The following is a 25572-nucleotide window of genomic DNA, read 5'->3' on the forward strand; positions in this document are numbered from 1 at the left end:
TTTGAGAAAGGTAAATACTATAATTATTATCATATAAGGTTCCTATATATTACTTCTGCTGTTGCTCTAATACCTGAAAATAAGCCACAAGTCTCTTGAATGCAAAGACCCAGTGCAAAACCCTCTAAGTTTAATTAGTAAGTTAGGAAATCAAAGAGCTCTGCTAAATGTATCTGTGCCTTAGCTTCCCTTTCCGCTATGTGGACTTGTTTAGAAATGCCTGAAGATCAGTTTACTGAAAGCGCCATAGAGTGGTGGAGCAATCTTATTAATAATGGTAATACTGTTAAATTACACGTTCCATACTCAACAGGAAGAGTAAATTCATTATGTTGACCTTTTAGACAGCCCTTGTAAGCCCTTTCTTTTTTTTACTGTGGTCCTGTACAGTTTCCAGCAACCATGTAGAGTCATCAGTGTTTTTCTGCTGCTTCACATTTAATGGCCATAACTAATTTTTGCTGGAAGCCTAACAGTATAGTAAGAGAAAAGCCATGACTCAAGGTGAGTGTGCTGTTCCAGCTGTAAGGAAGAATAATTGTGAATGCTGAACCTCAACATTTGGAGTACACACTTGCAAATTAATGGAGTGTTCCTGAAGATGGGCTTTGTTTTTGGAATGAATGAAAGGAAATAGTTTCACATAGTTCAGTGACTTTGTAATGCCCTTAAACTTTGCTTAGCATTTTGTACTTGTAGTGATGTTTCTGTACCATGATGTTTTGCTATTCTTCTGCTGGTTATCCAAGCACAGGCTACTTCAAGTTAAGTCTATGCTTAAATGACTGAGAAAAGTTTGCAGAAGTAGAATCAAAATGACACAATAGCTACTAGCTTCTGTATATCGGGTTGCAGTAATAAATGTATGTCTGTTGTTTGTACTTTGGATCATGGCACAAGTATTATTTTCTTTTGATCCCAGGTGGGGAAAAGTGGGACAATATGTTACAGTAGTATTCTAAGGGTGAGTCTGTGCTGGCTGGCTCTGCCTGTGTTCCATGCTGGCTGGACAGCAGCCAGCCTCCAGTCTAGAAGCTGTGCTTTGTGAAGCATTTTTTTCTTACTCCAGAGTACTTGTAAAACCATTGAAGTACAAATGTGATCCTTTTGAATGGCTGAGAAATATACATTAGTATTTGCACAGCATAAAGATTCTTTAGGGTCTTGGATGCCCTCTCCTTTGCTTCTCAAAACATTCAGGGTGTAGGGATCTCATGTGAGCCTGAGGGTCCTGCTTGTTAGCATTTTGGTAACAGCAACCCCCTCAGTTGGTTTCCTTTCAGAGTGTTTGTTCACTTTTTGTTTCTGTGATACATCCCTTGTTTTCTTCAGCCTCCTTTATTTTTCTGTTAGAGTCAGGGACTTGAGAAGCATAGCAAACCTAACAGCTTCCTGATGAGTTAGCTACTGCTATTTCATGTTGGAAAACTAGTTCTTTAAAATGGAATGCATATATGAACATCAGCATTTGCTTAGATGTCTTGGATAGTCAGGGGAAGGAAAAACAGTGGTAGAAGATGACTTCATACCTTTTTCCTTTCTTTTCCAGTCAAATTATAATTCTCTAAAAACTCTCTAAAAATGTATTAAAGGATCGCCAGATGAATGTTTATGAACCAGGAATTGATCTTGCAGCCTTGGACCCATTTACCAAATCAGGACCTACTTTTTATATCACAGTTTGAGAGTTGCACTAAATGTAGTTTTAGGTCTCCAAATTGTAGAAAATGCAAAGGTCTAAGATGATACGGATTCACAATGCTGATCCATATCTTTCTCCCAAAACTTTTGATCAGTTCATTGTGATCCATTCGTTTACATGACCCTTCTCTGCCACCTGTGCCAGACCAGGTATCATCTGTACTCGCAACAGTCAGCATAAAGGATTGAAGAGGTGTATATTGTAGCCTAGTTTACAGAATTTAAATGTTCCATACCTGAACTGGACCAGACTGGCACACCTAGTAATCTGATAGTCCTCAGATGTGGCAACGTGCACACAACCAGAAGTACCCAATACTGCAAAGGGTGATGTGTCCCAGAAAGCCTGGAACTGATAACACAGGAAGCACCAGCAAAACCAGTTGAGTGATATGGTTTGAGAACATCTTTCTAAACACATCCATGGAGAGGTTTAACCTGTAGGCTTGCTTGAGTTCCCAAAGCTTTCTTGTGATGATTGTGTGGAGCACCACTAAGGCTATCTAGAACAATAACATTTCAGCAGCATGGTGATCTGTCTGAATGAATCTGTTGCAGGTAAACTATCCATAGGATAAGTTAATTTATGCAGAGCTGCTGGTAACCTTGTCTAGGTTTCTTCTGGTAATCTAGCTAGTGCAGGTGTCGGTGCTGAGCCTCAGCCTGCATTCAAGCATGCTGAGTACTAATGGTCCAAGATCACCAGCATGCACGTGCAGTGCAGGCTTATGAAGGAGCAGAAGAGGCCTGTAATTGAAGCAAGGAATACAGTTGGGGTTTTTTCCTCACAGAACCAAAACACAGTGAGACTAAAACTGAATTTGCATCTTAAGTGAGACTCATCAGTTTGCATTGAGAGTTTTGAATATACCTTTTTGTTTCTTTTCATATCTTCAAGGCAGATGCTGGAAGTTTCCAGCTTACAAGCAATTCTGCACTGTCCCAGAGGAGAGAGCCAGTTCTCTGGTTCTGGGAAAGTACTGCCAACATAGCTTGTGTTGTGTGGTTTGTGTCTTTTGTCAGAGTCCTGACTGGTTTCATGTGCAGCCATTTACTGATTTGAAAGAACAGCAACACTTGAACAGAAAAGTGTGTACTTTCTGAATTAGGTTTGAACTTAACTTCTAACTCTTTCATAAGCAATGAACAGATAGATGTATTTTGTGGATGCAAGAGCCACTTTTATCCTTCCTTCAACTGAGAAGTCATTGAAGTGTTGACAGTCCCTGAAATAGAAAATGAGTGTTGTCTAGGGGCATGGCTGTCTGGTGGTGGTGCATGTGTACATTTGTAATAATGTTTAGAGCAAAAGTTTGCAGGCTGCCGTGTGGTGAGATACAGCTGTTATTAAAGGAGGAACTAGCTGATTCATTCCAGAGACAGAGAAGGAGTCAAAGCCTGATGGGGTTTGGGAGCTTGAGAGCAGCAGCTGCTACATAAAAATAAGCATTGTCGCTGCAGGACTTCCAGAAAGGTTTTCTTGCCTGAGAACTCCAATAATACACAAATTCTTCAAGAAGCGGATGAGAGTGTCTGACCTAATTGTTCAGTGTGGAAGAACAACATTTTCTAAAGGCTATTCGTTTTAGGAAAAAGACATCAAAAGCAAGCAATCATAAGTGTGTGGCTAAATGATCTGGGAGCTGAAACTCACTCGGCTTCATTTAGATATTGAAACAGACTGAGAAAAGAACCACTGTAAGGAAATAGCTTGTAGACTGAATTACCTTTCCAGCCAACACATTTCCACTCCTCCTTGGCTCCACGAGTTCAGATTTCATTGAACCTGATTGTCCCCTCAGGCTCCTCCCTTGTGTTTACATTTTCATTTGCTTTTTCTGGCTGATACAAGTCTCATGCTTCTTTAGCAAGACCATCTACCTCCAGAAGCAGGAACAGCAGCTGCAGCTCAAACAGCAGGAGTATAGACATTTCTTGCCTTTTTAAGCTGGGGTGTTTGCCGTAACTCTGCCTTTCCTCTGTGCAGGGTTTTGTTTAGAGAATGTTAGTTGATTTAAATGAGCCAATGATTGACTATTGCAGAAAGTTCCTGATCATGTCTAGTGAAGAGGTAAGAAGCTTTGTTGTGGTTCAAGAGCTGGAAATATGAACCAGGTATATTTCTGTATGGATTTTATAGGAATTATATGGGAAGAGTTTTCAAGGAATGAGGGCTTGTGTTTGTTAGGGAGGGAGAAAGGAAAAGACAAGCACACATAAAAAGATTTAACTTTGAAGGAATGCAGCTCTGGACTTGTCCAGGTTTGCCTGAAGGTAGAAATATTTATTTATGAGGTTGAAAAAAATAATCCAGATCTCCTGTAATGTTTCCTGCTGCAACATGAACAAGGGTACAGTGTGCAAAGGTTTGTGTATTTGCAACCTTCTTTTTGTTCAGGTGGACTGGGTCAGAAAGGCTTTTGCTGAATTTGTGGTATGTGTGTTTACCTAGCTGGCTTGCATTTGTATGTGTTTTCACAAGTGGTGAATGGACAGGAGGTATCTGTGGGGACAAGTCAAAAGGCTGAAAGACTGAAACCTCTTTTTAACTCACAAGCCTGCCTTTGGGTATTTGGATTTCAAGGAGGGAAGTGCCAGGAAACACAGGCTTGGAACAAGGCCACTGAATTTGGTATGTGTTGGTATTTCAACTCCTAATTTTTATATAAGTTGTTCTTTGTCTATTAGGTATGGGAGTGAAAATACACATATACCCTTTGCTCTGAGGCTTTCATTTATAAGAGAGTCCCTGATACTAGGGGTGGGGGTGTGTAATTCAGATTCAGCGTGGGAATTTTGTCAGGCTTCAGCCTGGGCAGTTCAGGGATTTGGAACAGCTCCTGGGAAGAGAGGTCAGGCTGAAAGAAAGTGGGCCCCTTCGGTTTGGTTAACTAAATTCCAGCATTACTTAGGTCTCCACTGTTGTGAACTTCCCTTGTTTCTTGACAGCTGTGTTACTCCAACATTTTACAGAGTGTTGCTTCCTTGGAAAAAATGAGAGCGGGGATTGAGTTGTGCATTGAGATGAGGTATTGAATGCATAGGGCCTCTGCAGTACCATTACTTAGCAAGGTGCACAGAATAAAATTTTGCATTGATAGTGTATTTTCTCATTTTCTGTGGTCAAAAATGTTCCCTGCCAATATTCATAGCTTCACTTCTGCAATTAAGTTGGTTATCACTTTTTGGGAGAAAATGTGGATGAGAACCAGAGTAAAGTGAAGTCCGAAAGTCTTAGTGGAGAGGTATTCCAAAATTATGATTTAGAAAAAAGAAGAATATGAAATGAAGGTGTTACGTAATACAAGAAGAAGCACTTCAAAACCTTGTATTTTGAAGTTTTATAGTATTTGAATAGTTCATTTGTCCTGGTTTTATGAACAAATAAACTATACATATATAGTTTATTTATATATATAGTTCTTATATATAGTTTATATAGAGAGTTTATATATAAAAAATAGTGTACATATATGTATTTTATATGTACGTACACACAAAAATAAAAATCTAAATTTTGTATTTATTTTGACTATTTGCATGTTCTCTGCTATGATATTATTGAACCTTTGCAGATAGATTTTTGGTGGTTGTTTCTGTTTAAAATAAGTCATATCTAAGTATTCTCTGGGTTACTCTGGTTCAGAAACATACCTCAGGCTGCCCAGTATAACATTTGGGTAAAACCACTGAAATATACATGGGCACTATAACTACTGACTCTGTGAACAGACTGTCATACTGTATATTTAATTCCCCCCCGACAGAAATGCTATATTTTAAAATAAAATTATGATTTTTGCCTCTTACAGCATTTTATGTTCCTTTTAAACCAAGTTAGGAGGGAAAAAATTCTAGGTAGAGTTGATTTTTTACCTCAACTAAGTTGTATTCTTTCCACTGGACTTGCAGTGACAAATCTTACACAAGTCTGAGGTAAAGCTAAATTCCTAATGCTGTTCAGCATCACACACCAGAATTTTTTTTATCTTTACTGGGTAATTACATATAAGTGCTTGTCATAATTAAATAAAAAAAACCCCAAATTAATCTAAGAATGTTTTCCTACAACTGTGCAAATTTGAAAATAATTTAAATTTGTTATGTGCAATATCCATTGTGTTTTCATGATCAGTAGCTGCAAGCTGAAATATCCAGACTCCTCAGGAGCAGCTGGATTTTTGTTTAGCTGTAAGTCTCATTCTTTGTCATCTATTTATAATGCAGAATGATAATTTTTTGGTGATGTCCTGGTTTCTGCTGGGATCGAGTTAATTTTCTTTCCAGTAGCTGATATAGTGCTGTGTTTTGGATTTAGCATGAGAATAATATTGATAACACACTGATGTTTTAGTTGTTGCTAAGTAGCGCTTACACTAGTCAAGGACTTTTCAGCTTCCCATGCTCTGCCAGGTGTACGAGAAGCTGGGAGGGGGCACAGCCAAACTGGCCAAAGGGCTATTCCACACCATATGACGTCATGCTCAGTATATAAACTGGGGGGGAGTTGGCCAGGGGGCAGCAATCGCTGCTTGGGGACTGGCTGGGTGTTGGTCGGCGGGTGGTGAGTGGTTGCATCACTTGTTTTTTTTCCTTGGGTTTTGTGTGTGTCTGTCCCTGCCCCCCGCCCCCCCCCCCCCCCCATTGTTTCCCTTTCCATTACAATTTTTATTATTTTTAATTTATTTTATTTCAATTATAAGTAAGAGTTTTCTTACTTTTGCTCTTCGATTCTCTCCCTCATCCCACTGGGGGCAGAGGGTGAGTGAGCGGCTGTGTGGGGCTTGGTTGCTGCCTGGGGCTAAACCACGACAGGTGGCTATTTGAGGTTTCTAGAAAGGCAGCTGCCTACTAGAGCAAAATGGTCTAGTTGCAAGTAAATTGTTTTATGCCACAATCGCAGGTGTTTCGTTGTGAAGTCTAACAATAACTGTGTTCAGTTTTGGGCCCCTCACTACAAGAGAGACATTGAGGTGCTGGAGTGTGTCCAGAGAAGGGCAACGAAGCTGGTGAAGGGTCTGGAGCACAAGTCCTGTGAGGAACGGCTGAGGGAACTGGGGTTATTTAGTCTGGAGAAAAGGAGGCTGAGGGGAGACCTTATTGCTCTCTACAACTACCTGAAAGGAGGTTGTAGAGAGGTGGGGGTCGGTCTCTTCTCCCAGGTAACAAGTGATAGGATGAGAGGAAATGGCCTCAAGTTGCGCCAGGGGAGGTTTAGACTGGATATTGGGAAATTTTACTTCACTGAAAGGGTTATCAAGCATTGGAACAGGCTGCCTAGGGAAGTGGTTGAGTCACCATCCCTGGAAGTATTTAAAAGACGTTTGGATGAGGTGCTTAGGGACATGGTTTAGTGGTGGTCTTGGTAGTGTTAGGTTTATGGTTGGACTCAATGATCTTTAAAGGTCTTTTCCAACCTATACGATTCTGTGATTCTGTGAATATTGTATTCATCTTTAAGTTCACAGCCAAAAGTCAGCAGGTCCCAAATATTTCTGTTTCTTGCTTCACTTGCAGTCAGATAACATAATACGACTTCTCAAGTTCTAGCATAAATATCAAAAGTAGTGTCTGTTAGGCTCACCATCCTACTTGTGACCGGTGCGACCTCTGTTTGGGGAGCCACTGCTTTGAGAAATTGCCTTAGGGATTTTTGAAGCTTGGCAGTGGACCAGACTTGCAGATACGGATACTTAAGTAGGACATCTAGATCCCATGCTTTACTGATTACATTTTCCTTGTGCAGCTTAAATGCCTTATTAATGTAGCTGGGCAGTCACTTTAAATGGTTCATGCAGGACTGGGAATCCTGGTAAATGGTTTGCTCGTTTAGTCAAGTTGAGTTCTTGGTTCTCCTTTCATGTATATGCATTTCCTTCCAATTTAGGTAATCTGCGTTTATCAGGTAATAATGCAGGGTGTATAACATATTTCAAGCTGTTAGCTTCTTTCATTGTTAAGTTCTTCTTAATAAGTGGTATACGTAGGCTTGTTACTTTGGTTATGAACACAGTTACGCTGATGCTGAATAAGATAGTACTCATGTCCACAGCTGTTCAGGCTTTTTAATCCACTGGCATGCCACATACCAGCAATCTTGAGGTAACAGGGTGAGACACTGAATGCCGCAAAACCTAGTTGCCAGTTTTGTGGTGCTGAAATATTTCACAGAGATGCTAGTGGGCTGACATCATCCCTTCTGCCATGGTGTTCAGTTCTGACAGGGCTGTGTGATTCATTAGCACATCTAGTAATTGGGAAGCCCAGACAGCTCACAGTTGTTGGTTGCTTGTACAGGTGGTTCTAGTCATCTTAGGAGAATCTCAAATTTCAGAGATTTTATTTTGAACAGGACCATACTGTACCAAAACCATGGTTACTACTGTTAAAACTTCCGATCAGATTTACAGAGGTTTCCCCATAAAAATGAGATGTTTCCATATACAGGTTCATGAACATACACAGACTTGTGCGTAAGCTTCCCTCTCCTGGCCATGAACCTTTCAGTCTCTTAAGTTTGCTGCCTCTGTTCGAACCAAATTTTGTGTTGGCCCATCCTGAGACAAACCCTATGAGAAGTCCCAGAAAGACTCTTGTTCCCAGTAGTATCTCTCTGTCAGTCAGGCTTCTAATGAGTACAGATGCCATTCTTCGTTGTAGTAGAGATCATAGAATCATAGAATTATTAAGGTTGGAAAAGACCTCTAGGGTCATCTAGTCCAACCGTCAACCCAACACCTCCATGCCTACTAGGATCTATATTTTTAAGTATTTTTGAAAAGCTCTGTTTGCAAAAAAGACATTTTCATTCATCTACATAACCAGTTAGGGGAGGAAGAAATTCCTCTAGCAAAATTTTTCTTCCTTTCATCTCATTTACTTGTCTAAAACATTCCTACACCCTTCCTTGACACTTACCAGTTAACGCTAACTATTCAGAGAAACATGAAACTTTTTACAATCTCTTCTTAGTGTTCACTATGAACTATAGCTCAGATTAAAACTGGGATTTGAGTAGTAATTACTTAAATGTCTTAGCCAGCAATGGGATCATTTGAGAGTTCAAAGACAGCCATTTAACTTCTACATTTATCAGAAAAAGATGCTTTTAAATTTACTTAAAAGACATCTTAGAATCCTGAAGTAAAGTCCAAGCTTTGTACTGACACGTAAATGCAGTATGAAAAGGAGTAGTCTCTAAAAAACGTAAATTGTTCAGAATTTGAAAAAAACAAAACAAAACCCCCAAAAACTCCTCAATATTGTAAAGCTGTTGTATCCACTCCAAAGTCCAATGTAAAGAAGCACCTGAGTGCTCTAGTTTGCATACTTAATAGGTAAAAAGCAAACAAAGATCATAAGCAACCAAAACCCCATCCTCTGCTGAAAGCTGTTTTCATATTTATATCCAATGGTGCTAATTCTTAACACCATAAAAATACATTGAGGAATTATTTTTGCACATTTCCCAATTTGTGTGTAGAGATACCGTACAGATGTTTTAAAAAAACCCCCAACTTTCTAAAAAAGCTTTCTTTGTTTCAAATGGAAACATAAAGAGGGGAGATGAACAATTCTTGAGATTTATAATCTGCTTATGTGACTGTAGGTTTGTTGTTTGTATTTAATTTTCCGGGTTTTTTTTTCCCAAATGAAATGGCATAATTTTAAGTAGAGATGCTACTGGTAAGCTGAACTCATGTCTCTCCTTCAGAACGAAAGCTGTATGGTTCACAGTTGGGAGACCTCCAAATGGTTTGTGGTTGCTCAGCATTCCAGGCAACATGCAGAATAAATTTAATAATTTTGTATTAGTGGGCAGTACTGGGCAGTGTTATCTCTCAACCTTACAGAGTGCACATGTGCAAGACCCTCAGGTCAGTAGTCCACTGGCAGTCTGTCCGTCTTCTTGTCTGTACTCCTGTTGCTATGCTTGGATGGCACTGTGTGATGGTACAGGGAGGGCTAATGGAGGGAAATGCACTAAGGTTTTCCATTGCTTCCATGGCTGTACTTGAGAATTTGACAGATTTTGTACATTTCTGTATGGCAAACCAAATCTGCATGCTAGAATCTTTCACGTGGTGTGAGGCATTTATGGCTGACTAGCATGTTTGAAGGATTTACAGCACTGTGCATAGTTTTGGGTAACAGAAAAGTTAGACAGGAAGACTTCTTAATGGTTCAAGTGTACTAGTCCTGTATTTACTTAACTGCGTTCCAGTTCAGACCTGTAACCTCTTCAAGTCTATTTTGTGTCAGGATATTCAACTATTAAAAAAACCCCAGTTTTGTATTGTTTTCTTTTCTAGTTTTTAAACTCAAAACTAAGCACACAGAAAAGAAAAACACATCACCTGATAGTTACTCTTAGTGCTTTGGGTTTGGTTTCGTTTTTTTTTTTTTTTAATTTTTGCAATTCATTGTGGTAACGGTATTAAATAATTCCACATGAAGTGCCAAGTGTGCTTCATTGTCCTAGCAGTAGTGAGAGCTTATGAGAAATCACAGCATGAAAGAGGTTGAGAAACATTCAGTTGGTTGTATTTTCCTTATATATGGTATTTTTTTCATAAATGTTGGTTTTAAATAGCTGTATATAGACATTCAACCTCATGCATAGCAGCTCTTTTCACCATGGGATTTACGCATCATAACCTTCAGCAAACTTCTAACAGTTTGCCCATAGAGAAATTCTACGGCAAGAGGAATTGCTTTCTTTTTTCCTTAGCCTGATGACTTGTTCTGAAAAGGAGTATTTTGGTCTTTTGCATGTGCTCTTTTTAAAATCAACAGCAGACAAGGAATAGTACCTAGTCCTTAAAAAGTAAAAAGTTGTCCTTTAATTATTAGCTAAAATCTATTAAACCTATCATACAGCCTCTAGTGTTTAAGTATTTTAACTGATGGAAACTTGGCAGTGTGTCCCATAATGAAGGCTTTTTCCAACCAGACCACTTTTCTTGCCATTATAAACTGATGAATTCATTGCCATCGTGGGTACAGTTTCTGAATTGTAATGCCTTTTCTAAAATGCTATTGCCTAGAAAAGTTTCCTAGTTCGGAAGCTTCATGATCATGATGCCATTTTAAGTATATTTTGAAAACATGTGGTAGAGTTGATGTTGAAATGTATTGGGCTCTCCATGGCTCTTTTGATTCTGGAACTGCCACAGATGTAGACTAAGTTGTTGGTTACCTTTGACAAAAATCTGCCTGTTTCTAAATTGCAATGGTCTAATTTTTTTGTTATCAAACAATTCTCAAACTATGGGTAGGAAAAGTGATTCAGAAACTTCTGCTTAATATAAATGTTTTGGTAAATGAACATGAAATGCTTTGAAAGTAGACCCACTCGCTTTACTTTCTTGGCTTGGCAGACAGTAGCAATATTTACTCCTAAAGCTTTTAATAAGAAACAGAATTAATTGTGTTCATTTTCAGCACTGGGTAAGAGCCCAGTAGCCATACTCTATGTCAGATTGGTCTAACCTGTGTAATGTGTGTGGGAATTGGACAAACAAGTCCAATAAAGGATCATAAGAATGTGCCTCCCACAGCTTCGTTTCGTCTCCTTAATCTATAATGTCAAGGAGAGCTTTAATAAAGCCCTGACAGGCAGAGGTGGGAAAAAGTGGTTTGGATAAAATAAGCTGGATTCAAATAAACTCTTGAGCTTTTAAAATGTTCCAGAGGGAAATTGCTGTATTCAGTGTTCTGTGGTTTTATCCATTGCCAGTGTTGGTAGTACTGAAATAACATGGAAGAGATTATTCTCATAGTAGTATTTTTAACTCTAATGGATTTTTTACTTCCTGATTGTATATAAAAATCTACTCAAGTTTGTGGGGTTTTTTCTGGGAAGCAAAAAGATATTTTTTCAATAACTTTAATTACCAATTTTGTGTGTATTTCGTATTTGTTATCGTTGAGTATATATTTTATGTGATTCCTGTTAGCAGTATAGCATAATATCTAAAATGTTACATATGTGATAAAACTTGTAGAGGTATGTACATAGGGAGACAATTCTAAGGCTGAGATTTTAGTCTCTAACTTATGATTCTTTTGTCTTTCTGCTGTATGTTTTACATTCATTTTTGTTGATTATTGAAAAGAAGTAATTAAGATGGGCTGGTGGCTGCAGCATGAAAGAAAAGCAATATATCAGATTAAAAAATACAGGATGTGTGCCTTGAGATAGCAAGAAGCAGCAGGGTTCATGGATGCCAGTAATAATTCTGGGATCAAAAGCAGTATAGTCACTTCAGTGAAGCCCTCCACTTGAGTTCATTAGCCTTGTAAGAAGGTAAAACTTGGCTCACCCAGTTCTTCTGTGCATCTGTGCATAGCTGATGTCAGTGAAGCATGCTAAGTTGTGCTCATGCAACTGGAAGCAGGAATTTGTCTGTTCTCAACACCCAGCCTTAGTAAAGTTAGTAGATGCATTTTCCTGAAAAATTGTATTTTCTAAAGATGTTCTAAACAGTAAAGGAAAAATCTAGCCCATATTTATTATGAATGGTGTTATTCATAAACTTTAGTTGAGTGAGTACCTCAGAGATCAGAAATAAAGTTAGGTTCTTGTTCTTCCCATCACTGATGAGGAAGGATTTATATTCTGATTTGTAAGGGATTATGGCCTTGCTTGTTAAAATTGAAACGTGAAATGCATACCACATCCACCACACATATGTAGAAATTTCGTAGTCTAACATTTCCTCGTGCATGGCTTTGTGAAGAGGCCTTACATATATTCCAAGGACTGCAGCTCTGATTGAAAGCCTGTTTTTTCCTTGCACCACCAAGAAAAGGAGTAAATGATTCTTCATAGTGTAGTTAGACCATCAAGTAGAAATGGATGAACTGGTAATTGCATGATATATGTTCAAGGCAAGTATTGCTGGTAGGTTCCTACCATTCTTGCTCTGAATGGAATGCATGGTAGCTGCCTCTCACATTTCTAGCACTGTAATAGTGTAATTCTTCAAATTAGTATGAAGAGTTTATGGACCCATAAACATGCATTCAAAACAGCATAAAAAGAGAGAACTGTATTTGATCTTGAGCTATGAATGGCATGTTATATTTCCATCAAGAAAACTGTTATAAATTGAAATGTAAAATGAAGGAAGATAGTGCCATTGGTTGACGCTGTATTTGTAGAGCCAATTTAGTTTTGCAGAAACAATACCATTAGTATTAGCAGTACTTCTGTCATGTGGTATGACACCAGTCAAAGCCCTTTTATAATGCCTTGTCCTTTTCTCTCCCTTTCCTTGTTATTTATCTCTCCACAGTGCTGCATACCCAAGGTCCCATTGATGGCAGTCTGTATGCAAAAGTGAGAAAGAAGAGCTCTTCAGACAGCAGCATTCCTGGTGTTGCTCAGGGTGTTCCTGTGACTGGCAGTCCTGATCACAGTGATCATACCCTGTCTGTCAGCAGTGATTCAGGACACTCAACAGCTTCCATCAGGACAGACAAGACTGAGGAGCGCCTTGTGCCAGGAGTCAAACGAGGTCTGAGTCCACAAGAGAAGGCAGAACTGGACCAGCTACTTAGTGGCTTTGGTCTGGAGGATTCTGTCAACACCACCAAGGATATGACTGATGCCCGAAGCAAGTACAGTGGGACTCGCCACATAGTGCCAGCTCAAGTTCATGTGACTGGAGACACCAAACTGAAGGATAGGGAGACTGATATTCTGGATGACGAAATGCCTAATCATGACCTTCACAGCGTGGACAGCATTGGGACTTTGTCTTCCTCAGAAGGGCAGCACTCCACCCACCTAGGGAACTTCAGTTGCCACAAGAGCAGTCAGAATTCACTTCTTTCAGATGGCTTTGGAAGTAATACTGGGGAAGAACATCACAATGCTTTTGCCCCAGACCTGGGAATTGGTGTGGATCCCATCTATGAGAGATCATTTGGAAGCACTGAGCCAAAGTCAACTCAGCAATTGCAAGGGAATCCTTCTGTCTCACCCCAGCCTCAAGCCTATGGCCCAAGTAACTACTCTACTCAGACCTGGGTACGCCAGCAGCAGATGGTCACTGCTCACCAGTATGGTTTTGCCCCAGAGAATGAAATTAGGGTTGGCATTCATAACACTGTGGAGAATTCAGGTAGCATCCAGAGCCAGTCCCGAGTCCCAGACACGCCGACACGTGGCTCCAGCAGCAGAGATGCTGTGCAGAGGGGGCTAGGAAGCATGCCAGGTGCTGCTGAAGCTGCAGAACATGCCAGTGCCGAGAGTTTTAAGTCAAGGCCAGTGCCTCAGAGGGACACAAATGGTCTGGATCTGGGACGGAATGCAGGGGACTTGCCAGCTTCTCCAACTTTGGATATTGATCAGTCCATTGAACAACTGAACAGGCTGATCTTGGAGTTAGACCCTACATTTGAACCTATCCCGACCCGCATTAACACTGTCACCAGGGACAGAAATCAAGTAAATGGCTTCACCAGCCTTGATGTAGACGTGGAAGGGCTTGGCAGGAGTCCTGGCTTCCATGGCAAATTAGAGGTCACAAACAGGAATCCCTCCCGGCATGGTAAGCTGTTGTAATACTTTCTGAATATAATGCTTTTCTTAGCACTTGTGTGTTCTTGATATGGTACAGCAGGATCTCAGGTTATGACTTACAACTTTCAGGATGCTTACCAAGGGATTATTTCTGATACCGTCTTTACATAACCATCCAAGAAATTATGGAATCAAACTGATGTAACATAAGTGAGTTTTGCAGGTGCTTGTTTTTTGCTTGAAAAAAGTACTGTTCAGCAAATTCTTACCTGATCATCAGATGGGATGTTTTGCTGCTGTAAGTCTAAGTGATAAGGGAGCAGAATTCCTACAACTCCTACATTGAGACATTTTTGGAAGGCATCTGTAGTGAAATGGCTTATGATTTATGATTATATGCTTTTTATTATTATTATTTTTTATGATTTCCACTTAAAGTATGAGAAAAAGCTCCAACAATTTTATCTTCAAATTTAGTGTAATGCTGCTGGCATTAAATTTCTGTGCAGTATTTTTATAAATAATGTAAACTTTGCCAGTAAAGTATTTTAAAACATACTCTTTCTGAAACTTTGTTCTGTTTAAAAATTCAGAAATCACAGTGCTTGTTTGTTATCTCTGGCTCTGATATGATTGCAGAAATCAACTAGTGGAATTAAATATGCAACACTTGCTGACTATATTGCCTAAGTGATGCTACTAGAACTAGCAGCTTTGCAAAAGGATGAGTAGTCTGTCTCTGCTTAAGTCCACCGAAACCTTTCATTAATGCTGTAGCTAAAATTTGTGACAGTGTCTTGCTAGTCTTGCTGTCATGTATGAAAATCCTGTGTGGTCTAATTCCTCTGGCAGAACATATCCTCTTCCCTTCCTTCCCTCCCTTCCCTCTTCCTCTTCTCCCTGTTCCTAACTCCAGTCTTGGTGCAATAAAAGACTTGCTTGTGTCTCCAGGATTTGATTTGGTATCAGCCAACATGCCAGAACACGTCCATGGCCTCATTGGACACAAATGAGCTGCTTCAGCTCAAGCCCAGTTGGATGTGCCAAACCATTCAGTGATGACTGTGCCTAACTACTGTGTGGTTTCTATTAATGTGCAGGCCTATGTGATCAAGGATGGTGATTCTTGTAGAGAAGGTGAAATTACAATTTTGTGTTTAGGAGGGTAACTGAGGACTAAAGAAGTCCAGAAATCCATGATGAATATATATGAGCTGCTTCATTGTTTGTTTTTAATACACGGTATGTGTTTTGTGGTTCTTCCAGGATTAAATTCATTAGTTTGTAATTCTCTTGAATCTTTCCAAATGATTGACAAATTGAAAATGAGATTTTTCCAGCAGGAGAGAACTCATCTCTTTGGTTTACAGTAAAGCTAGTGAAGGGGATAAAAGGGTCATTTAGAATAAGCCACCTTTTACAATTCTGTGTTTAAAGATATGAATCTGAAAAAGAGTTGTTTGAATTTTTCGCACAGATTCTGGTTGTCTCCCAAAGGAAGTAGGAGTCACTGTCAATTCCCTTCCATTTGTAAAGTCAGGTAAAGCAGGTAAACTTCCTGCCCTAATAAAGACTGGTGAGAATATGAGTCCTTGGGGCATGTTCTGAAAGAGGATTTGTTTTAAAGGTAGTGATGAATTTGGAATTAAATATGAATATACAGACAGCATTTAGAATCCAGGGTAATTCTGGGGGTGCAACAGGGCATAGTATGAAAGAGAAAGGAGTTAGGAGTCAGGAAGCTCTTTCACTTTTTGTCATGCCCTTGCCTTTGGCAAGGCATTTCTCTCTCCTTCATCAGTCTGAGCAAGGGAAAAGGAGGGTTCATGTTTTTTCCATTTGTTTTTTAAACCTGTCTCAGAAACATTGAACATCCTTACAGGATGTTTACATCATACTGAGCTTCAAACGTAACCTAACTGATTCCTAATCCACTTCCAATTCAAGTTAATAGAAGACTTCTTTGATGGATTTAATTAGACATAGAGTATATGTCTCTGAAAGTGAGGTGGTGAGCACAATTTGTATACTGGAAGTGGTATGTAAGTGCTAATTGCTATCAGCAGCAACTCTGTTTCTGACACTGAATTTTTTCCCCATACCCTCTATCTGTGCTCCAAAGCAGCACCCACATTCCTGCTGGAATCACAGAATCACAGAGTGGTTGAGGTTGGAAAGGACCTCTGAAGATCATCTGGTCCAGCCTCGCTGCTCAGGCAGGGCCACCTAGAGCCAGTTGCCCAGGACCGTGTCCAGATGGCTTTTGACTGTCTCCTATCTACAGCCAGCCCCCTGGGCAACCTGTGTCAGTGCTCAGTCATCCTTGCAGCAAAACAGTTGTTTCCTGATGTTCAGAGGGAACCTCCTGTGTTTCAGTTCATGCCCATTGCCTCTGGTCCTGTCACTGGGCACCATGGAAGAGAGCCTGGCTCCCTCTTCTTTGCACCCTCCCTTCAGGTATTTATAGACATTGATGAGATCCCAACACACTTTCGTTTAATCGAGAACTTACAGGAGAAGTGCCATCCAGTATTTTGTGGACAGTTCTGCACTCTACCAAATCATGACTACTTCTGCATGATGTTTTATTTCAGCATACTAGGTATACCTTGTCTGGCAAAAAGGCTAATTATTTAAGGGACAATCAGGGAGTTGAATCAACTAGTATTTGGGTCTTTAAATCTTTTCTTAAATTTTTGCTTCGAGGAAGTACTTACTCCGTTCACACTTTTACTGTCCTGAAGTCAGATTCTGTTGAAGTTCTCACAAAACTTTCATTGACATTAGAGACTTAAGGAGGAAGGTGGCAAGTAAAGGGTTACCCTTGCATTTTTAGAGCCCAAAATAAATGAATGAACTGTATCTAGAGTTTGAGCACTGCAGAGAGCCTAAAATGTGTGGAATCCAGGATATAGGATGCAAGACTGGAGGCTTGTGTTGGCCTCTAGTCTTGGCTTACATCCTCGAGATTTATGGGCCTCATTCTAGTCATATTTATAGTGACTTAGGATATTTATGTTTAGGAAAAAGTCCTTTAAAAGTTTAACCCTTAAAGTGCTTTCTCTTCATTTTACCTTCCATTTTTCAGGGCCTTATGCTGCCATTGTTGTTTAGGTTGGTTAGCATCTTCTAGCCTTAGTAGTCTCTTTGAAACAGGATGCTAGTGTAAAACTGTGTTGGATATTCTCAACTGAAATCTGTTTGTGGTGGTCCTTGTTGAGAGGTTATAGTTCATTTCATCAAAGGCAGCAAAACTAAATGGGTGCTTTTCCTTTCCTCCAGCTCCTAATTTGGTGGGGTGTGGGGAGGCATTATTAGTTTACATTTCTGGAGGTGTAAGCTAAAGCACCATCATTTTCAACAACTGCTACTTCAGAGGATGGCATCTTCTGGTAGAAGAGGCAGAGAGTAGGAATAGTAAGGATTTAGATATTTTAATTTAGTCAGGGCCTTTAGGCAGCTGAGTGCATTTGAGTGCCCTAAAGTTTAAAGACCTCTGCTTGTGGTTAATGTAGGCAGTGTCTTGAGGAGTTTCCCTTGTGTAATGATGACGTGCCTTGCTATTGAGTGGTAAGCAGCAATTTTAGATGTGTGTTGAGTCCCTTGCCTGCCCTTTGAACTCTTTGAGTACATTGTGTTTAACAGTGCAATTTTACGTTGTCTAAAGCAATTGAAAAGCAGCAGACTGTTCCCAAAAGAGTTGGCCTTATGCTGCCTCCATGATCCTTGGACATGCATTACCCCATTCATCTCTGCATCGGATCTGGTAACTCTGCAGTGGTGGGGTTTGTTGGATTGGCTTGTTAATTTAATGGTTTGAAGGTTTTCTTATGGGTTAGTTCTCTGTCAGATCAGAGAGTTAAACTTGCAATGTGGACAGGTAATCACTAAATGCCATGTGCAAAAAGAGAGGTGAGGGCACATGGCTGGCAGTGGAGGGCAAGCACAACGGCCATTTTAGCAGCCTTTAAACTAGACAGAACAGGTTTATCTTGAAACCACATACCTATATCTTTGTGACAGGATCTGATCTGTAGGAGCTTCACTGTGAGGAACACAGTTATTCCACTGTGTTACCAAACACCATTAGGAAATTATGATTAATACTGGGGCAGAGCTATGAGAAAGGTAAATTCAGTATTTTAGGGCATTAGCTCCAAGGCTAAGGTTGGAGATGTCAGGATTCACCTGTCATTTTCTGCATGTGCTTCAGCATGTGATACTGGAGTAAGTAACATAAGAATAGCATTTAATTAAACAAAAGATTTTTTGAAAGAAATATTCCTTCATATAGCTTTAGCGCAATAATAGTAATTTTTTAAGTTTGCCTTTATGTCAAGTGCTAAAATGTTCATTTCTGACTTTTGCAGGTATCATTCAGTTTATATGAGTAAGAGCTTGATTTTAAAACTAACCATGATTCCAAAGGTAAAACAATATGTGTATGTGGCATGCTGCCACCTCTGCTTGAGACTAGGAGGTCACCAGCACATACTGATTTTCCAAATGCTGTAGGATTTATTTATTTACATATCTGGACTTGCCCCACTGATGTATACAGAATCATTTATGCACGGTGTGCACAATACAAGGGGAAAAAGCAGTTTGACTGAATGAATGTTAAGAATGAGGAAGACCTGGAATGTTTTTCCCTTGATACATCATCTGATGGAAAGGGAGCATTCTAGCTGCAAGGAGAAATTGTGAATTGGGGTGGTCAGATGGAAGCAGCAGGAGTATAATTTCATGTCTCATCTGAATCCAGATGATGGTCATAGTTCTGAGCATAAAACACAGATGTTCTCATATGTTCTTTCAAACTCTGCATAGCACTTTAAAGGAGTAAATCCAGAAGTGTAGTCCAAACATCACAATATTCTGCTAGGCAGATAACCGAATACTGGAGAAGTAACCTACTGTTTGCAGAAGCCCCTACCACCTCCCAAGCCTCAGCTGTATGAGAAAATAGGTAGATAAATTGAAACAGCAAAATTAGTCAATTTTGACTGTAGGTGGGAAAAGGAGCAGCAAGCCTAAAGTTTGAGAAACAAGGAAATACTCTTTATTAGCTCCCTTCCTTTTTCAAACATGCTTGACAGTTCACTTGTCTTTGGGGACCATAGGTATGTGTCCTGGTTTCAGCTGGGGTAGAGTTAATTTTCTTCATAGCAGCTAGTATGGGGCTATGTTTTGGATTTGTGCTGAAAATGGTGTTGATAATTCAGGGATGTTTTAGTTATTGCTGAGCAGTGCTTACACAGAGTCAAGGCCTTCTCTGGTTCTCACACCACCCCACCAGCGAGTAGGCTGGGGGTGCACAAGAAGCTGGGAGGGGACACAGCTGGGACAGCTGACCCCAACTGACCAAAAGGATATTCCATACAATATGACATCATGCTTAGCATATAAAGCTGGGGGAAGAAGAAGGAAGCGGGGGACATTAGGAGTGATGGCATTTGTCTTCCCAAGTAACCATTACGCATGATGGAGCCCTGCTTTCGAGATGGCTGAACACCTGCCTGCCGATGGCAAGTAGCAAATAAATTCCTTGTTTTGCTTTGCTTGCTTGCATGGCTTTTGCTTTACCTATTAAATTGTCTTTATCTCAACCCAGGAGTTTTCTCACTTTTACTCTTCTGATTCTCTCCCCCATCCCACTGTGGGAGGTAGTGAGCGAGTGGCTGTGTGGTGCTTAGTTGCCAACTGGAGATAAACCACGACAGTATGCATTATCTATGTGAGGAGAAGTAAAGAAAGTAGCCTTAGGGTAGGCAGGTCTGTCAAATGCTCTAGAGTTTCAGTATACAAACCCAAGCCCCTAAAAAGTCTGTTGTCTTCATACTCCTACTGAGAATTAGTGCTTCTGTGCAAGGGTTAATAAATAACAAGAAATATCCTCTGTACTCACTGGGATAAATGGCAAGTGTTAAACAGTTTAAAAAAAAAAATCAGATGAAAACATAACTCATTGTGCTTGGTTAAAGTCAAAAGTCTTTTCCTGCATGTGTGGGAACAAATTAATGTATAATGTCATGGAAAGTTCCTCTTCAGACTTTAACATTGCTTTCCCTCCACAGTGCAGAGGTGAAGCATCAGTTTAGTCTGACTCCATGCCCCTGCACATGCACACACATGCAGTAAAGCTGAAGTGCTCAGCATACTTGCAGTGAAAGGCTGTAAACGTGCTATACTAGAAAGAAAAGAAAACCTTGTAATATAAGCTAAATAATCCCTTAAAATAACAATAATACATGGTTGTTCATTGCCAGTTTGTGTTAACAGAGCCCAGGCCTGCTGGATGTGGTTTACCTTACCTTGGAGTAGACACATAGAATTAGGATAAGCAGGAGATTCTCCAAGGCAATTAATTAGCTGTTGAAACTACTGTAGCGCAGGAGGTGTAACTGATAGTACAAAGAAATGCTGGCTGCCATGGGGATGAGGAAATAGCTGTGAATAAAGGATAACCAAAACAGCAGTTGTTCACTGATGAGTAATGGTTGGTTTTACACAGTCAGGTTTTAGGGGGAGCTCTATACCCTGTGACTTAAACAGTCCTTGACGTAACAAGTATATCAAGAGAATGAATTGGCCTGTGATGGAGGGAGTTGGCAGATCAGGGCTGAATGGCTCTGAGTGAGGTTGAATGGACGAATGAGGTATTCCGAGTGAGCGGGAGCAAACAGTGCTGGAGATGAATGGGATTGATGTGATACGTTGTGTGTGTGCCTAACTTGAGGGTTGAATTACGAGAGGATGGTGAGGTTATCTGGTTTCCTGCATGAGTGTGCAGAAAATGTATACCTTAAGAAGGCATGTGCATGTTTCCAGTGCCCTGCAAAGCTGGAAGAATGAGCTTAAGAATGAAATGTGTGTGTGTCAGCTGGGATGTACATTATGGTGCATCCTTGCCTCTTTTTGCTTTTATGTTTCTGCACTGATTGACAAATAGGCAGCTACCTCTCCTTTCATGCTTCTTCCTAGAGGTTTTTATACACATGTACGCTTAACACAGGTTAACATGGCACAAACTATTGACTGCCCATGTAGCAGAGTTCTGGGTTCTGTCCCAAATGATGTCTTGGGTTAAGTGCTCAGTGTTTTTGAGAACAGGAAGAAGCAGTCAGTGATCCTTGAATTTCCTTTTGCTAGGATGTGTCTTTATTAACCATGTAGAACAGTGGCTGATGATCCCTTTTCTCCTTCAGTGCTATGTGCGTCGCTTATCAGAGGTGAATCAGTACACTGTATATTAAGATTTTCCAGGTTTTTTGCTTTTACATGAGCTGAGTTACACAGAGCTGAGTTTCTGGTAGTAAATGAAGCTGCCATTTACTAGTAACACAGTGCTGCAGTAGTTCTTAATTTTAAATAACAGGAAAGTTGGTAGCCTGAGGAAATTTTGATGCATATGTAAGCTTTTCTCTGCAGCCTTATGTTCCCCCTTTACTTGACTCTATGTATATTCTTTCATGTCTAACAACACATGACCTCAGTCTAATGTTAAAGATAATTTGTAAGACTTATTTCCTTGACCAGCCATCTTTTATTACAAAGCTTATGCATATTGGGTAGAGAAGGAAAGCTAAAACAATGTTTTGCTTCTACCTAGAAAACTCTAAAAGCAAGAATCTGTTAATAAACATAGAGAACAGAAAGGTTTTTACCCATTTTCAGTAAAACCTACCATTACTGTCACCCACATCTCATCCCCGCCCCCCACTTTTTCACTCTTAAAATCTTACAATTTGTTTCTTTAGAAGAATGTTAGAAGCAGTTGAAGAATTATGTGATCAATCTAAGGCAAAGCACACGAACACATGCATTCAATATTTGGGGGCAGCCTGTTTCCATTGCTGTAACCAAGAGATGCATGTCTATCTAAATCGGCCAGCATGAGGAAGAGAGGGACTGTGTTTTCCATAAGGTTGAAATTACATTGCTGCTCTCAGCTAGTTCTAATTCTTCTTCATGCATGAGTTATTGTGTTTGAAAATATCATCTTAAAACATCCTTAGGTCACCTAATGTGGTGGGGACAACACAGATACACGGTTCACACAGCCTTACATTCTGTGTGGAGTTTATATAGTTTATTAGCTCAGTAAAGAATTGAGCATTAAACAAAACCATCTTCTCTCCCTCCCTCCCTCCATCCCATCTTCCCTCCCTCCCTCAAAAAAAATCCCAACATGCAAAATGAATAAAACTGAGGTCGCTAAACATCTGATTACAAGTGTCTGGAACATCTTCAGAGGTCTTTCCTCTATTGAAAATAAATCTTTGAAGATGGTCCAAATTACAGTATCATAAATCATGCTACAGTGTATCTGCAGACAAAGGAGAGGAGAAGAAACACTTTTTGCATACTTTATTAAATAATAATTTTTAAAGCATTGAACTGTTCCAGATGTTCCCGTTCGCTCTGTGATATTCTGTGGGAGAGCAAACCCAGTCCATCTGAAATAAATTGTAAAGTGACAGGAGAACAAAGCTTGTCCAAATCCTCATGTGCCTTATTTACATGTACTAACAATACACTACAAAACCTGTTGTAGTTTCCATCGCACAGGAAAATTTTGGTATCTGACTTGGAGTTAATTTTACAGTGGTTAACAGTAAATTTAAATGGAGTTTTTAGCTAAACTAAAATTAAAACCTGAGTTTTCAAGTTAAAACTGGAGTTTTAACTAAATTCAATTTTTTAAACTAAACTAAATTTAGTTACATTAATTTTTAAGCTAAAGTTAAAAATGGAATTTTAGTTACATTTAGCAGCACAGTAATTTTTAATTTAATTTATGTCATGTACCACAAATTTTTGTCATGTTCCACAATTTATGTCATGTTCCACAAATTTTTATCAATCCTGTAACTTTCAGGATGTGGGCCTGAGTATAGCATCATTATGACATCTCTGTATGGGTTTGGAGATACCAGTTTGCATTTTGCAGTAGGCTTGCTGCCCATGCTTGGCACAGTGTAAAAGGGCTAAGAAACTAAAGTGGCCAGACCTGTGAAGCTGCTGTGTCCTACGTGGACAGGTTTAATGGCCTACTGGGATTTGGGGTAGAGTTTAAACCTTTTCATTTGCTTGTTAGACTAATGGGTTATAAGGAGTTTGGACTCTAGTCTACTACCCATTCTGGATAGGGGAAAAAAGAATAGTTTGCTTGTAAATAATTGCTAAACATCGGATATTTTTTTTCAAGAGAGATTTTTCTGGCTGCAGTAGCACTTCCTACTACATTTTAGAAAGATTAAGGCACTAAAGATATCACAGACACAGCTCAGTTGGCTTTGGTTCTGACTAATCACTTTGAAACAGTGTTCCTATAGAGTTGTGAATCTGAAAATTTGAGCATAACAAGATACTCTGTTAGCACTTGCATTGGAAATCTATAATTTTGTTTCAACAGGGTATACATTTGCTTGTCCTTTTTCCACCACAACAATGTTTAGCTCGAGTTTTGTCTTGCTGTCTTTGAAGATGTTATTTTTCCTTTAGATCTGTAACAGTGATTGTGAAGCTGATTCTAGATTCCTAAAATAGATTTGCTTTGGTTTAAGCATAAAGCTGTCTTGAAAGCTTGATCATTAAATGCCTTCTGCAAAAATCTTGAACTTTGTAGAAGATAAATGGTGCCAGAGAATGAAATCACTTTTGACTTGGATAGTGTTGTGGTAACATTTTTTAGTATGTGGGGCAGTCCCTGAAGCCTCCTCTATTAGAAGTTAACTTAGAGACTTCTTTTTTTCTTGATGAATTGTTAAGCTTCCTGTTGGATTGAATCCCCGTGTTTTACAGTAATGAGTAGTTGGAGTTATGCAGGTCTTTTTAAACTGCTGTATAGGCAGCAGCATCTGGAATTTCTGCAATGCTAACATAATTCTCCCTGGAGTCTTATTTCAGCCTTCATGACTATGCTGAGGTCTGTGAAGGGGGCACTGGAAAAAACAGCCTTGTGGGAGTTTTCACTGTATCTTTCTCAAGAGCACCCTGAGTTCTATTGATCTGTGGGTTAAACTGGTAGAATCTCTTTTACGTCATGATAACTTTTCACACAGGTTGAAGCTATGGTGAGAAGCTCACTTGAAGTGCATCTGCTTTGTTCCTCTCTGTGTTCCTCTGTGTATAACATGCTTGTACACAGCAAAGACTTCCAAGTTGTGTGTCTGCAGTCTGTTATTTGTTGTGGGTATTATTTTTTTAATTACAGTATCTGTTAAGTTGTATTGGTTGGTTGATTGATTAAACATACATCCTAGTAAGTTTTCCTTTTGTTTCTTCAAACCACATGTGGTTTTCTGAAACCGTGTACATGTGGCTGGTGTACATGCTTGTCAGATTTTCTTAAATGTATAGATGTTACCTTTTGTCTCTTGTGAAAGGGATAGTGTTGAAATGAATTCAGTATTCCAGAAATCCTGCTGGGGAATAAATAAAGTTAACTAATTGAGAAGCTATCTGTGAAATAATAGTTAACATTGCTTAAGCTCTATCCAGAGAAGATGATCTTAATTGTTACTCAAGTGTTGATGATTGAAGTGGTTAAAATTAGTTTTACAAGTTCTGACATTTATATTTCAATGCCATAACAATACACCATGGTTGCAACCTGTCGGATAATTTCAGCACAGAACTTTTAAGATTAATATCCTGTAAAAATTGAATAATCAATTTCTTCCCTTTTGATGGCAGCAATTCTTGCTTTCCAGATTTTCAGTATGATAGAATTTTTCAAACTTGTTAAGGCCAATGTGAAATTTCAGTTAATAGTATTAGATTCAAAGCTTGATAGCACCTTTTGATTTAGAAAAATACAAACCACCATCTATACACAAGCTTTGATCACCCATTTAGTTATAAAATTACAAATAAAATCTAACAATCTAACACATTTTCATTAAGCATTGAAGCTGATGTAGATCTTTGCTAATTTCCAAAAGATACTCTAAATGAAAATGTGTTTGGTCTTACATTTAAATGTGAAAAAATTTACAATTAATGGCTCCAATTTGAAGTTAGTTCTTGGTGATTTGATACCATCTGGCATTGTCTAAATGGCTCTGCAGTTGATTGAAGGCAGTATTGTCAAATAAAACTGCTTTATAAGGTCATTATCCTGCTGTATTCGGTGTGGCCTCACCTTGAATATTGTGCGTAGTTCTGGGCCCCACAACTTAAGAAGGATGTTAAGGTCCCTGAATGTGTGCAGAGGAGGGTAACAAAACTGGTGAAAGGGCTGGAAGGCATGTCCTATGAGGAGTGGCCGAGGACTCTGGGTTTGTCTAGTTTGGAGAGAAGGAGGCTGAGGGGCGACCTCACTGCAGCTTCCT

At 39.4% G+C, this 25572-nt stretch overlaps 1 protein-coding gene across 14 annotated transcripts in view; it reads left to right on the forward strand.

Annotated features, from left to right (window-relative positions):
* Positions 1 to 25572, forward strand: part of TNS3 (tensin 3) — a 249233-nt gene that overhangs the window by 155038 nt on the left and 68623 nt on the right. For all 14 annotated transcript variants that reach the window (XM_072853455.1, XM_072853458.1, XM_072853450.1 and 11 more), the window contains one exon: positions 13002 to 14261. In XM_072853455.1, coding sequence (XP_072709556.1) covers positions 13002 to 14261 — 1260 coding nt within the window. The remainder of the gene's footprint in view (positions 1 to 13001; positions 14262 to 25572) is intronic.

Source organism: Ciconia boyciana, chromosome 2, assembly GCF_034638445.1.
Source record: "Ciconia boyciana chromosome 2, ASM3463844v1, whole genome shotgun sequence".
NCBI classification, from domain to species: domain Eukaryota; kingdom Metazoa; phylum Chordata; class Aves; order Ciconiiformes; family Ciconiidae; genus Ciconia; species Ciconia boyciana.